The 16,104-nt window shown below is 47.7% G+C and overlaps 1 protein-coding gene across 1 annotated transcript in view; it reads right to left on the bottom strand.

The window, feature by feature from the left end:
• The window catches only part of LOC129848130 (regulator of G-protein signaling 7-like), a gene marked incomplete at its 3' end in the record, with an annotated part of 58,880 nt that overhangs the window by 25,229 nt on the left and 17,547 nt on the right, over positions 1-16,104 (bottom strand). The window contains exons 6-9 of the mRNA XM_055915604.1: positions 13,403-13,474; positions 10,735-10,833; positions 6,468-6,529; positions 5,972-6,082 (exon numbers count right to left, since the gene is read on the bottom strand). Coding sequence (XP_055771579.1) covers positions 5,972-6,082; positions 6,468-6,529; positions 10,735-10,833; positions 13,403-13,474 — 344 coding nt within the window. The remainder of the gene's footprint in view (positions 1-5,971; positions 6,083-6,467; positions 6,530-10,734; positions 10,834-13,402; positions 13,475-16,104) is intronic.

Raw genomic sequence — 16,104 nt, 5'->3', positions numbered from 1 at the left:
TAGCCACTCACTACTTAATAACAACACAGACCGTCCTGCTGGGCCTCTTCTCAGTACCTTCCCTAGCCTGGCTAGCCACTCACTACTTAATAACAACACAGACCGTCCTGTTGGGCCTCTTCTCAGTACCTTCCCTAGCCTGGCTAGCCACTCACTACTTAATTACAACACAGACCATCCTGACTGCTGGGCCTCTTCTCAGTACCTTCCCTAGCCTGGCTAGCCACTCACTACTTAATAACAACACAGACCGTCCGGTCTGCTGGGCCTCTTCTCAGTACCTTCCCTAGCCTGGCTAGCCACTCACTACTTAATAACAACACAGACCGTCCTGACTGCTGGGCCTCTTCTCAGTACCTTCCCTAGCCTGGCTAGCCACTCACTACTTAATAACAACACAGACCGTCCTGACTGCTGGGCCTCTTCTCAGTACCTTCCCTAGCCTGGCTAGCCACTCACTACTTAATAACAACACAGACCGTCCTGACTGCTGGGCCTCTTCTCAGTACCTTCCCTAGCCTGGCTAGCCACTCACTACTTAATAACAACACAGACCATCCTGCTGGGCCTTTTCTCAGTACCTTCCCTAGCCTGGCTAGCCACTCACTACTTAATAACAACACAGACCGTCCTGTCTGCTGGGCCTCTTCTCAGTACCTTCCCTAGCCTGGCTAGCCACTCACTACTTAATAACAACACAGACCGTCCTGACTGCTGGGCCTCTTCTCAGTACCTTCCCTAGCCTGGCTAGCCACTCACTACTTAATAACAACACAGACCATCCTGTCTGCTGGGCCTCTTCTCAGTACCTTCCCTAACCTGGCTAGCCACTCACTACTTAATAACAACACAGACCGTCCTGCTGGGCCTCTTCTCAGTACCTTCCCTAGCCTGGCTAGCCACTCACTACTTAATAACAACACAGACCGTCCTGTTGGGCCTCTTCTCAGTACCTTCCCTAGCCTGGCTAGCCACTCACTACTTAATAACAACACAGACCATCCTGACTGCTGGGCCTCTTCTCAGTACCTTCCCTAGCCTGGCTAGCCACTCACTACTTAATAACAACACAGACCGTCCTGTCTGCTGGGCCTCTTCTCAGTACCTTCCCTAGCCTGGCTAGCCACTCACTACTTAATAACAACACAGACCGTCCTGTCTGCTGGGCCTCTTCTCAGTACCTTCCCTAGCCTGGCTAGCCACTCACTACTTAATAACAACACAGACCGTCCTGTCTGCTGGGCCTCTTCTCAGTACCTTCCCTAGCCTGGCTAGCCACTCACTACTTAATAACAACACAGACCGTCCTGCTGGGCCTCTTCTCAGTACCTTCCCTAGCCTGGCTAGCCACTCACTACTTAATAACAACATAGACCATCCTGACTGCTGGGCCTCTTCTCAGTACCTTCCCTAGCCTGGCTAACCACTCACTACTTAATAACAACACAGACCATCCTGACTGCTGGGCCTCTTCTCAGTACCTTCCCTAGCCTGGCTAGCCACTCACTACTTAATAACAACACAGACCGTCCTGCTGGGCCTCTTCTCAGTACCTTCCCTAGCCTGGCTAACCACTCACTACTTAATAACAACACAGACCGTCCTGTCTGCTGGGCCTCTTCTCAGTACCTTCCCTAGCCTGGCTAGCCACTCACTACTACTCATGGAACTACCTTCACAGTATTACACAGAGCCATGATCTCATGGAAATGTCTTCACAGTATTACACAGAGCAATGATCTCATGGAAATGCCTTCACAGTGTTACACAGAGCCATGATCTCATGGAAATGCCGTCACAGTATTACACAGAGCCATGATCTCATGGAAATGCTGTCAAAGTATTACACAGAGCCATGATCTCATGGAACTACCTTCACAGTATTACACAGAGCCATGATCTCATGGAACTGCCTTCACAGTATTACACAGAGCCATGATCTCATCGAACTACCTTCACAGTATTACACAGAGCCATGATCTCATGGAACTGCCTTCACAGTATTACACAGAGCCATGATCTCATCGAACTACTTTCACAGTATTACACAGAGCCATGATCACATGGAACTACCTTCACAGTATTACACAGAGCCATGATCTCATGGAACTACCTTCACAGTATTACACAGAGCCATGATCTCATGGAAATGCCTTCACAGTATTACACACAGCCATGATCTCATGGAACTACCTTCACAGTATTACACAGAGCCATGATCTCATGGAACTACCATCACAGTATTACACAGAGCCATGATCTCATGGAACTACCGTCACAGTATTACACAGAGCCATGATCTCATGGAACTGCCTTCACAGTATTACACAGAGCCATGATCACATGGAACTACCTTCACAGTATTACACAGAGCCATGATCTCATGGAACTACCTTCACAGTATTACACAGAGCCATGATCTCATGGAAATGCCTTCACAGTATTACACACAGCCATGATCTCATGGAACTACCTTCACAGTATTACACAGAGCCATGATCTCATGGAACTACCTTTACAGTATTACACAGAGCCATGATCTCATGGAACTGCCTTCACAGTATTACACAGAGCCATGATCTCATGGAACTGCCTTCACAGTATTACACAGAGCCATGATCTCATCGAACTACCTTCCCAGTATTACACAGAGCCATGATCTCATCGAACTACCTTCACAGTATTACACAGAGCCATGATCTTATCGAACTACCTTCCCAGTATTACACAGAGCCATGATCTCATGGAACCGCCATTTATGTAAAACAAGGATATCAGCTGAAACTGTGCTTTTGGGGGTGGATGGGTCCAGAGGCTGTCAGAACCTAATGGGGTAATGAGGGGGTGGATGGGTCCAGAGGCTGTCAGAACCTGTTGGTGTGGATGGGTCCAGAGGCTGTCAGAACCTGTTGGGGAATGCGGGGGTGGATGGGACCAGAGGCTGTCAGAACCTGATGGGGTAATGAGGGGGTGGATGGGTCCAGAAGCTGTCAGAACCTGATGGGGTAATTAGGGTGTGGTAGGGACCAGAGGCTGTCAGAACCTGATGGGGTAATGAGGGGGTGGTAGGGACCAGAGGCTGCCAGAACCTGCTGGGGTAATGCCGGGGTGGATGGGTCCAGAGGCTGTCAGAACCTGCTGGGGTAATGCGGGGGTGGATGGGTCCAGAGGCTGTCAGAACCTGATGGGGTAATGAGGGGGTGGATGGGACCAGAGGCTGTCAGAACCTGATGGGGTAATGAGGGGGTGGATGGGACCAGAGGCTGTCAGAACCTGATGGGGTAATGAGGGGGTGGATGGGTCCAGAGGCTGTCAGAACCTGATGGGGTAATGAGGGGGTGGATGGGACCAGAGGCTGTCAGAACCTGCTGGGGTAATGAGGGGTGGATGGGACCAGAGGCTGTCAGAACCTGATGGGGTAATGTGGGGGTGGATGGGTCCAGAGGCTGTCAGAACCTGATGGGGTAATGAGGGGGGGATGGGACCAGAGGCTGTCAGAACCTGTTGGGGTAATGAGGGGGTGGATGGGACCAGAGGCTGTCAGAACCTGATGGGGTAATGAGGGGTGGATGGGACCAGAGGCTGTCAGAACCTGATGGGGTGGATGGGTCCAGAGGCTGTCAGAACCTGATGGGGTAATGAGGGGGTGGATGGGACCAGAGGCTGTCAGAACCTGATGGGGTGGATGGGTCCAGAGGCTGTCAGAACCTGATGGGGTAATGAGGGGGGGATGGGACCAGAGGCTGTCAGAACCTGTTGGGGTGGATGGGTCCAGAGGCTGTCAGAACCTGTTGGGGAATGCGGGGGGGATGGGACCAGAGGCTGTCAGAACCTGATGGGGTAATGAGGGGGGGATGGGACCAGAGGCTGTCAGAACCTGATAGGGTAATGAGGGGGTGGTAGGGACCAGAGGCTGCCAGAACCTGCTGGGGTAATGCGGGGGTGGATGGGTCCAGAGGCTGTCAGAACCTGCTGGGGTAATGCGGGGGTGGATGGGTCCAGAGGCTGTCAGAACCTGATGGGGTAATGAGGGGGTGGATGGGACCAGAGGCTGTCAGAACCTGATGGGGTAATGAGGGGGTGGATGGGACCAGAGGCTGTCAGAACCTGATGGGGTAATGAGGGGGTGGATGGGTCCAGAGGCTGTCAGAACCTGATGGGGTAATGAGGGGGTGGATGAGACCAGAGGCTGTCAGAACCTGCTGGGGTAATGAGGGGTGGATGGGACCAGAGGCTGTCAGAACCTGATGGGGTAATGTGGGGGTGGATGGGTCCAGAGGCTGTCAGAACCTGATGGGGTAATGAGGGGGGGATGGGACCAGAGGCTGTCAGAACCTGTTGGGGTAATGAGGGGGTGGATGGGACCAGAGGCTGTAAGAAGCTGATGGGGTAATGAGGGGTGGATGGGACCAGAGGCTGTCAGAACCTGATGGGGTGGATGGGTCCAGAGGCTGTCAGAACCTGATGGGGTAATGAGGGGGTGGATGGGACCAGAGGCTGTCAGAACCTGATGGGGTGGATGGGTCCAGAGGCTGTCAGAACCTGATGGGGTAATGAGGGGGGGATGGGACCAGAGGCTGTCAGAACCTGTTGGGGTGGATGGGTCCAGAGGCTGTCAGAACCTGTTGGGGAATGCGGGGGGGATGGGACCAGAGGCTGTCAGAACCTGATGGGGTAATGAGGGGGGGATGGGACCAGAGGCTGTCAGAACCTGTTGGGGTGGATGGGTCCAGAGGCTGTCAGAACTTGTTGGGGTGGATGGGTCCAGAGGCTGTCAGAACCTGTTGGGGTGGATGGGACCAGAGGCTGTCAGAACCTGTTGGGGTGGATGGGACCAGAGGCTGTCAGAACCTGTTGGGGTGGATGGGACCAGAGGCTGTCAGAACCTGTTGGGGTGGATGGGTCCAGAGGCTGTCAGAACCTGATGGGGTAATGAGGGGGTGGATGGGTCCAGAGGCTGTCAGAACCTGATGGGGTAATGAGGGGGTGGATGGGACCAGAGGCTGTCAGAACCTGATGGGGTAATGAGGGGTGGATGGGACCAGAGGCTGTCAGATAGACTGAGGTTAAACCCACCTGGTCTCCAGTAACTCTGACAGAGAGAGAGAAGGATAGACTGAGGGTCAACCCACCTGGTCTCCAGTAACTCTGACAGAGAGAGAGAAGGATAGACTGAGGGTCAACCCACCTGGTCTCCAGTAACTCTGACAGAGGCTGTCAGATAGACTGAGGTTAAACCCACCTGGTCTCCAGTAACTCTGACAGAGAGAGAGAAGGATAGACTGAGGTTAAACCCACCTGGTCTCCAGTAACTCTGACAGAGAGAGAGAAGGATAGACTGAGGTTAAACCCACCTGGTCTCCAGTAACTCTGACAGAGAGAGAGAAGGATAGACTGAGGTTAAACCCACCTGGTCTCCAGTAACTCTGACAGAGAGAGAGAAGGATAGACTGAGGTTAAACCCACCTGGTCTCCAGTAACTCTGACAGAGAGAGAGAAGGATAGACTGAGGTTAAACCCACCTGGTCTCCAGTAACTCTGACAGAGAGAGAGAAGGATAGACTGAGGTTAAACCCACCTGATCTCCAGTAACTCTGACAGAGAGAGAGAAGGATAGAATGAGGATAAACCCACCTGGTCTCCAGTAACTCTGACAGAGAGAGAGAAGGATAGACTGAGGTTAAACCCACCTGGTCTCCAGTAACTCTGACAGAGAGAGAGAAGGATAGACTGAGGATAAACCCACCTGGTCTCCAGTAACTCTGACAGAGAGAGAGAAGGATAGACTGAGGATAAACCCACCTGGTCTCCAGTAACTCTGACAGAGAGAGAGAAGGATAGACTGAGGTTAAACCCACCTGGTCTCCAGTAACTCTGACAGAGAGAGAGAAGGATAGACTGAGGTTAAAACCCACCTGGTCTCCAGTAACTCTGACAGAGAGAGAGAAGGATAGACTGAGGGTCAACCCACCTGGTCTCCAGTTCCCAGACGGTGGTGTCATCAGAGGTCCAGGGGTTGGAGGGCTCCGGGGAGGTGAAGAAGGGGTCGTACTCTACATACTGCTCTGTGTAGCTCAGCAAGCTGCATAGGGAGAACAACAATCACACTGCTCACTTACAATACGTATAATATAGCTATACTGAACAAGTTAGTGTGAAACCATGATGCCACAATAACAGCCCTGACTCCTCCAATAACAGCCTTGACTCCTCCAATACCAGCCTTGACTCCTCCAATAACAGCCTTGACTCCTCCAATAACAGCCTTGACTACCAGTCTGTTTTCAGACAGTACTTCAATAACAGGATAGGACCTGTATAAGGAACTGTCAGAGGCCAACACAGGAGGGGCAGTTTCACTACGGATGCATTTGCCGTTTCCAATGTACTTGGGAAAAAGGTTGCATGAAACGTCTGAAAATATGCCTGTGTGTGTGTGTGTGTTGCATTACAAGGAAACAGCCTACCTTTCTGCCACTTTGGACATTTTTAACCGATGCCTGTCTAGTTGGGCTTGCCAGTGTTGAATCTGAAAGGAGAAAGTGCCAATGTGATGGCATGCTGCTCTGTCACATAACATGATATAGTCAAGTTAACAACCATTCTGTCACATAACATGATATAGTCAAGTTAACAACCATTCTGTCACATAACATGATATAGTCAAGTTAACAACCATTCTGTCACATAACATGATATAGTCAAGTTACCCTGATGAAGACAGCTTGCCTGTCGAAACGTTGGTAATTAAATATTTTTGCATCTGAGCTCCTAGAGTGTGCGGCTCTCCTTTATTTTCTAGTTTTCTACTCCGCTAGCCAGCACCTCGCCTACATAGGTGTTCTACTCCGCTAGCCAGCACCTCGCCTACATAGGTGTTCTACTCCGCTAGCCAGCACCTCGCCTACATAGGTGTTCTACTCCGCTAGCCAGCACCTCGCCTACATAGGTGTTCTACTCCGCTAGCCAGCACCTCGCCTACATAGGTGTTCTACTCCGCTAGCCAGCACCTCGCCTACATAGGTGTTCTACTCCGCTAGCCAGCACCTCGCCTACATAGGTGTTCTACTCCGCTAGCCAGCACCTCGCCTACATAGGTGTTCTACTCCGCTAGCCAGCACCTCGCCTACATAGGTGTTCTACTCCGCTAGCCAGCACCTCACCTACATAGGTGTTCTACTCCGCTAGCCAGCACCTCACCTACATAGGTGTTCTACTCCGCTAGCCAGCACCTCGCCTACATAGGTGTTCTACTCCGCTAGCCAGCACCTCGCCTACATAGGTGTTCTACTCCGCTAGCCAGCACCTCACCTACATAGGTGTTCTACTCCGCTAGCCAGCACCTCACCTACATAGGTGTTCTACTCCGCTAGCCAGCACCTCACCTACATAGGTGTTCTACTCCGCTAGCCAGCACCTCACCTACATAGGTGTTCTACTCCGCTAGCCAGCACCTCGCCTACATAGGTGTTCTACTCCGCTAGCCAGCACCTCGCCTACATAGGTGTTCTACTCCGCTAGCCAGCACCTCACCTACATAGGTGTTCTACTCCGCTAGCCAGCACCTCACCTACATAGGTGTTCTACTCCGCTAGCCAGCACCTCGCCTACATAGGTGTTCTACTCCGCTAGCCAGCACCTCGCCTACATAGGTGTTCTACTCCGCTAGCCAGCACCTCACCTACATAGGTGTTCTACTCCGCTAGCCAGCACCTCACCTACATAGGTGTTCTACTCCGCTAGCCAGCACCTCGCCTACATAGGTGTTCTACTCCGCTAGCCAGCACCTCGCCTACATAGGTGTTCTACTCCGCTAGCCAGCACCTCGCCTACATAGGTGTTCTACTCCGCTAGCCAGCACCTCGCCTACATAGGTGTTCTACTCCGCTAGCCAGCACCTCGCCTACATAGGTGTTCTACTCCGCTAGCCAGCACCTCGCCTACATAGGTGTTCTACTCCGCTAGCCAGCACCTCGCCTACATAGGTGTTCTACTCCGCTAGCCAGCACCTCGCCTACATAGGTGTTCTACTCCGCTAGCCAGCACCTCGCCTACATAGGTGTTCTACTCCGCTAGCCAGCACCTCGCCTACATAGGTGTTCTACTCCGCTAGCCAGCACCTCGCCTACATAGGTGTTCTACTCCGCTAGCCAGCACCTCGCCTACATAGGTGTTCTACTCCGCTAGCCAGCACCTCGCCTACATAGGTGTTCTACTCCGCTAGCCAGCACCTCGCCTACATAGGTGTTCTACTCCGCTAGCCAGCACCTCGCCTACATAGGTGTTCTACTCCGCTAGCCAGCACCTCGCCTACATAGGTGTTCTACTCCGCTAGCCAGCACCTCGCCTACATAGGTGTTCTACTCCGCTAGCCAGCACCTCGCCTACATAGGTGTTCTACTCCGCTAGCCAGCACCTCGCCTACATAGGTGTTCTACTCCGCTAGCCAGCACCTCGCCTACATAGGTGTTCTACTCCGCTAGCCAGCACCTCGCCTACATAGGTGTTCTACTCCGCTAGCCAGCACCTCGCCTACATAGGTGTTCTACTCCGCTAGCCAGCACCTCGCCTACATAGGTGTTCTACTCCGCTAGCCAGCACCTCGCCTACATAGGTGTTCTACTCCGCTAGCCAGCACCTCGCCTACATAGGTGTTCTACTCCGCTAGCCAGCACCTCGCCTACATAGGTGTTCTACTCCGCTAGCCAGCACCTCGCCTACATAGGTGTTCTACTCCGCTAGCCAGCACCTCGCCTACATAGGTGTTCTACTCCGCTAGCCAGCACCTCGCCTACATAGGTGTTCTACTCCGCTAGCCAGCACCTCGCCTACATAGGTGTTCTACTCCGCTAGCCAGCACCTCGCCTACATAGGTGTTCTACTCCGCTAGCCAGCACCTCGCCTACATAGGTGTTCTACTCCGCTAGCCAGCACCTCGCCTACATAGGTGTTCTACTCCGCTAGCCAGCACCTCGCCTACATAGGTGTTCTACTCCGCTAGCCAGCACCTCGCCTACATAGGTGTTCTACTCCGCTAGCCAGCACCTCGCCTACATAGGTGTTCTACTCCGCTAGCCAGCACCTCGCCTACATAGGTGTTCTACTCCGCTAGCCAGCACCTCGCCTACATAGGTGTTCTACTCCGCTAGCCAGCACCTCGCCTACATAGGTGTTCTACTCCGCTAGCCAGCACCTCGCCTACATAGGTGTTCTACTCCGCTAGCCAGCACCTCGCCTACATAGGTGTTCTACTCCGCTAGCCAGCACCTCGCCTACATAGGTGTTCTACTCCGCTAGCCAGCACCTCGCCTACATAGGTGTTCTACTCCGCTAGCCAGCACCTCGCCTACATAGGTGTTCTACTCCGCTAGCCAGCACCTCGCCTACATAGGTGTTCTACTCCGCTAGCCAGCACCTCGCCTACATAGGTGTTCTACTCCGCTAGCCAGCACCTCGCCTACATAGGTGTTCTACTCCGCTAGCCAGCACCTCGCCTACATAGGTGTTCTACTCCGCTAGCCAGCACCTCGCCTACACAGGTGTTCTACTCCGCTAGCCAGCACCTCGCCTACATAGGTGTTCTACTCCGCTAGCCAGCACCTCGCCTACATAGGTGTTCTACTCCGCTAGCCAGCACCTCGCCTACATAGGTGTTCTACTCCGCTAGCCAGCACCTCGCCTACATAGGTGTTCTACTCCGCTAGCCAGCACCTCGCCTACATAGGTGTTCTACTCCGCTAGCCAGCACCTCGCCTACATAGGTGTTCTACTCCGCTAGCCAGCACCTCGCCTACATAGGTGTTCTACTCCGCTAGCCAGCACCTCGCCTACATAGGTGTTCTACTCCGCTAGCCAGCACCTCGCCTACATAGGTGTTCTACTCCGCTAGCCAGCACCTCGCCTACATAGGTGTTCTACTCCGCTAGCCAGCACCTCGCCTACATAGGTGTTCTACTCCGCTAGCCAGCACCTCGCCTACATAGGTGTTCTACTCCGCTAGCCAGCACCTCGCCTACATAGGTGTTCTACTCCGCTAGCCAGCACCTCGCCTACATAGGTGTTCTACTCCGCTAGCCAGCACCTCGCCTACATAGGTGTTCTACTCCGCTAGCCAGCACCTCGCCTACATAGGTGTTCTACTCCGCTAGCCAGCACCTCGCCTACATAGGTGTTCTACTCCGCTAGCCAGCACCTCGCCTACATAGGTGTTCTACTCCGCTAGCCAGCACCTCGCCTACATAGGTGTGCGTTTCTTTTTTCTTCTAGATAGTCAAGTTAACAACCATTCTGTCACATAACATGATATAGTCAAGCTAACAACCATTCTGTCACATAACATGATATAGTCAAGTTAACAACCATTCTGTCAGATAACCAGTCAAGCTAACAATCATTCTGTCACATAACATGATATAGTCAAGCTAACAATCATTCTGTCAGATAACCAGTCAAGCTAACAACCATTCTGTCACATAACCAGTCAAGCTAACAACCATTCTGTCAGATAACCAGTCAAGCTAACAATCATTCTGTCACATAACCAGTCAAGCTAACAACCATTCTGTCAGATAACCAGTCAAGCTAACAACCATTCTGTCAGATAACATGAGTTTTAAATGGTGTAATCTACCAGTGAACACCTTTTGATATGTCATTGCATTTTGATAGACATTTGTTGACACTCGCTCTAGAAGAACCCTCTTTTGTAACTTGTCGTTGAATTGATGACATTACCTGGTCACGTAACTCCTCCTCCGTGGGATCTATGACCTCTGGAGAGGGGGCGTGGGGGGGGCTGTGGCTCCGGATGTCATTCTGGAGGCCGTACACAGACTGGAGAGAAACATCATTCAGACAAACAGAGAGAGAGAAGAGCCCATTCACTCTGATATACAGAGGAGCAAGACAAGGACAGCCCAGTCAATCTGATACAGAGGAGCAAGACAAGGACAGCCCAGTCAATCTGATATACAGAGGAGCAAGACAAGGACAGCCCAGTCAATCTGATATACAGAGGAGCAAGACAAGGACAGCCCAGTCAATCTGATATACAGAGGAGCAAGACAATGACAGCTCATTCAATCTGATATATGAGTCCATATTACAGTAGATATTACAGTAGATATTACAGACCATATTACAGTATATATTAGTCCACATTACAGTAGATATTACAGACAATATTACAGTATATATTAGTCCACATTACAGTAGATATTACAGTAGATATTACAGACCATATTACAGTCAATATCACAGTCCATATTACAGTCCATATTACAGTAGATATTACAGTCCCATATTACAGTAGATATTACAGTAGATATTACAGTCCATATTACAGTCCATATCACAGTCCATATTACAGTCCATATTACAGTAGATATTACAGTAGATATTACAGTAGATATTACAGTCCCATATTACAGTAGATATTACAGTCCATATTACAGTAGATATTAAAGTCCATATTACAGTAGATATTACAGTCCATATTACAGTAGATATTACAGTCCATATTACAGTATATATTACAGTCCATATTACAGTCCATATTACAGTCCATTTTACAGTAGATATTACAGTCCATATTACAGTAGATATTACAGTCCATATTACAGTAGATATTACAGTCCATATTACAGTAGATAATACTGTAGATATTACAGTCCATATTACAGTAGATATTACAGTCCACATTACGGTCCATATTACAGTCCATATTACAGTAGATGTTACGGTCCATCTTACGGTCCATATTATAGCAGATATTACAGTCCATATTACAGTAGATATTACAGTCCATATTACAGTCCATATTACAGTAGATATTACGGTCCATCTTACGGTCCATATTACAGCAGATATTACAGTCCATATTACAGTAGATATTACAGTCCATATTACAGTAGATATTACAGTCCATATTACAGTAGATATTACAGTCCATATTACAGTCCATATTACAGTAGATATTACAGTCCATATTACAGTAGATATTACAGTCCTTATTACAGTCCATATTACAGTCCAAATTACAGTCCATATTACAGTCCATATTACAGTAGATATTACAATCCATATTACAGTCCATATTACAGTCCATATTACAGTCAATATTACGGTCCAAATTACAGTAGATATTACAGTCCATATTACAGTCCATATTACAGTAGATATTACAGTAGATATTACAGTCCATATTACAGTAGATATTACAGTCCATATTACAGTAGATATTACAGTCCATATTACAGTCCATATTACAGTAGATATTACAGTAGATATAACAGTCCATATTACAGTAGATATTACAGTCCCATATTACAGTCCATATTACAGTAGATATTACAGTCCTTATTACAGTCCATATTACAGTAGATATTACAGTTGATATTACAGTCCATAATACGGTCCATATTACAGTAGATATTACAGTAGATATTACAGTCCATATTACAGTAGATATTACAGTAGATATTACAGTCCATATTACAGTAGATATTACAGTCCATATTACAGTAGATATTACAGTCCATATTACAGTCCATATTACAGTAGATATTACAGTAGATATTACAGTCCATATTACAGTAGATATTACATTCCCATATTACAGTCCATATTACAGTAGATATTACAGTCCTTATTACAGTCCATATTACAGTAGATATTACAGTCCATATTACAGTAGATATTACAGTAGATATTACAGTCCTTATTACAGTCCATATTACAGTAGATATTAGAGTAGATATTACAGTCCATATTACAGTCCATATTACAGTAGATATTACAGTCGATATTACATTCCATATTACATTCCATATTACAGTAGATATTACAGTAGATATTACAGTAGATATTACAGTATATATTACAGTCCATATTACGGTCCATATTATGGTCCATATTACAGTAGATATTACAATCCATATTACAGTCCATATTACAGTCCTTACTTCAGTACATATTACAGTAGATATTACAGTCCATATTACAGTAGATATTACAGTAGATATTACAGTAGATATTACAGTATATATTACAGTATATATTACAGTCCATATTACAGTCCATATTACAGTAGATATTACAGTCCATATTACAGTAGATATTACAGTAGATATTACAGTACATATTACAGTAGATATTACAGTCCATATTAGTCCATATTACAGTAGATATTACAGTCCATATTACAGTAGATATTACAGTAGATATTACAGTACATATTACAGTATATATTACAGTCCATATTGCAGTCCATATTACAGTAGATATTACAGTCCATATTAGTCCATATTACAGTAGATATTACAGTCCATATTACAGTAGATATTACAGTAGATATTACAGTAGATATTACAGTCCATATTACAGTAGATATTACAGTACATACCTTTCTTTTATGAGGCTGCTTCATCCTCGAGGACTTCTTGATGTCGGCTTCTGTTGTGTTCACACATCCAGGCTGTATAGAGAAACAAGGACACATTTACATCAGTCTTCTCCAGGCTGTGGAACAAGGACACATTTACATCAGTCTTCTCCAGGCTGTGGAACAAGGACAAATTTACATCAGTCTTCTCCAGGCTGTATAGAGGAACAAGGAGACATTTACATCAGTCTTCTCCAGGCTGTGGAACAAGGACACATTTACACCAGTCTTCTCCAGGCTGTGGAACAAGGACACATTTACATCAGTCTTCTCCAGGCTGTGGAACAAGGACACATTTACATCAGTATTCTCCAGGCTATGGAAAGAGGACACATTTACATCAGTCTTCTCCAGGCTGTGGAACAAGGACACATTTACATCAGTCTTCTCCAGGCTGTATAGAGGAACAAGGACACATTTACATCAGTCTTCTCCAGGCTGTAGAGAGAAACAAGGACACATTTCCATCAGTCTTCTCCAGGCTGTATAGAGAAACAAGGACACATTTACATCAGTCTTCTCCAGGCTGTATAGAGAAACAAGGACACGTTTACATCAGTCTTCTCCAGGCTGTATAGAGGAACAAGGACACATTTACATCAGTCTTCTCCAGGCTGTGGAACAAGGACACATTTCCATCAGTCTTCTCCAGGCTGTGGAACAAGGACACATTTCCATCAGTCTTCTCCAGGCTGTGGAACAAGGACACATTTACATCAGTCTTCTCCAGGCTGTGGAACAAGGACACATTTACATCAGTCTTCTCCAGGCTGTGGAACAAGGACATATTTACATCAGTCTTCTCCAGGCTGTATAGAGAAACAAGGACAAGTTTACATCAGTCTTCTCCAGGCTGTATAGAGAAACAAGGACACATTTACATCAGTCTTCTCCAGGCTGTGGAACAAGGACACATTTACATCAGTCTTCTCCAGGCTGTGGAACAAGGACATATTTACATCAGTCTTCTCCAGGCTGTATAGAGAAACAAGGACACATTTACATCAGTCTTCTACAGGCTGTGGAACAAGGACACATTTACATCAGTCTTCTCCAGGCTGTGGAACAAGGACACATTTACATCAGTCTTCTCCAGGCTGTGGAACAAGGACAAATTTACATCAGTCTTCTCCAGGCTGTATAGAGGAACAAGGACACATTTACATCAGTCTTCTCCAGGCTGTGGAACAAGGACACATTTCCATCAGTCTTCTCCAGGCTGTGGAACAAGGACACATTTCCATCAGTCTTCTCCAGGCTGTGGAACAAGGACACATTTACATCAGTCTTCTCCAGGCTGTGGAACAAGGACACATTTACATCAGTCTTCTCCAGGCTGTGGAACAAGGACATATTTACATCAGTCTTCTCCAGGCTGTATAGAGAAACAAGGACAAGTTTACATCAGTCTTCTCCAGGCTGTATAGAGAAACAAGGACACATTTACATCAGTCTTCTCCAGGCTGTGGAACAAGGACACATTTACATCAGTCTTCTCCAGGCTGTGGAACAAGGACATATTTACATCAGTCTTCTCCAGGCTGTATAGAGAAACAAGGACACATTTACATCAGTCTTCTACAGGCTGTGGAACAAGGACACATTTACATCAGTCTTCTCCAGGCTGTGGAACAAGGACACATTTACATCAGTCTTCTCCAGGCTGTGGAACAAGGACAAATTTACATCAGTCTTCTCCAGGCTGTATAGAGGAACAAGGAGACATTTACATCAGTCTTCTCCAGGCTGTGGAACAAGGACACATTTACACCAGTCTTCTCCAGGCTGTGGAACAAGGACACATTTACATCAGTCTTCTCCAGGCTGTGGAACAAGGACACATTTACATCAGTATTCTCCAGGCTATGGAAAGAGGACACATTTACATCAGTCTTCTCCAGGCTGTGGAACAAGGACACATTTACATCAGTCTTCTCCAGGCTGTATAGAGGAACAAGGACACATTTACATCAGTCTTCTCCAGGCTGTATAGAGAAACAAGGACACATTTACATCAGTCTTCTCCAGGCTGTAGAGAGAAACAAGGACACATTTCCATCAGTCTTCTCCAGGCTGTATAGAGAAACAAGGACACATTTACATCAGTCTTCTCCAGGCTGTATAGAGAAACAAGGACACGTTTACATCAGTCTTCTCCAGGCTGTATAGAGGAACAAGGACACATTTACATCAGTCTTCTCCAGGCTGTGGAACAAGGACACATTTCCATCAGTCTTCTCCAGGCTGTGGAACAAGGACACATTTCCATCAGTCTTCTCCAGGCTGTGGAACAAGGACACATTTACATCAGTCTTCTCCAGGCTGTGGAACAAGGACACATTTACATCAGTCTTCTCCAGGCTGTGGAACAAGGACATATTTACATCAGTCTTCTCCAGGCTGTATAGAGAAACAAGGACAAGTTTACATCAGTCTTCTCCAGGCTGTATAGAGAAACAAGGACACATTTACATCAGTCTTCTCCAGGCTGTGGAACAAGGACACATTTACATCAGTCTTCTCCAGGCTGTGGAACAAGGACATATTTACATCAGTCTTCTCCAGGCTGTATAGAGAAACAAGGACACATTTACATCAGTCTTCTACAGGCTGTGGAACAAGGACACATTTACATCAGTCTTCTCCAGGCTGTATAGAGGAAC

The sequence above is a fragment of the Salvelinus fontinalis genome, unplaced genomic scaffold (assembly GCF_029448725.1).
Source record: "Salvelinus fontinalis isolate EN_2023a unplaced genomic scaffold, ASM2944872v1 scaffold_0999, whole genome shotgun sequence".
NCBI classification, from domain to species: Eukaryota; Metazoa; Chordata; class Actinopteri; order Salmoniformes; family Salmonidae; genus Salvelinus; species Salvelinus fontinalis.
Note: the sequence above shows the minus strand (reverse complement) of the source record. Positions and strands in the feature narration are given on the sequence as shown.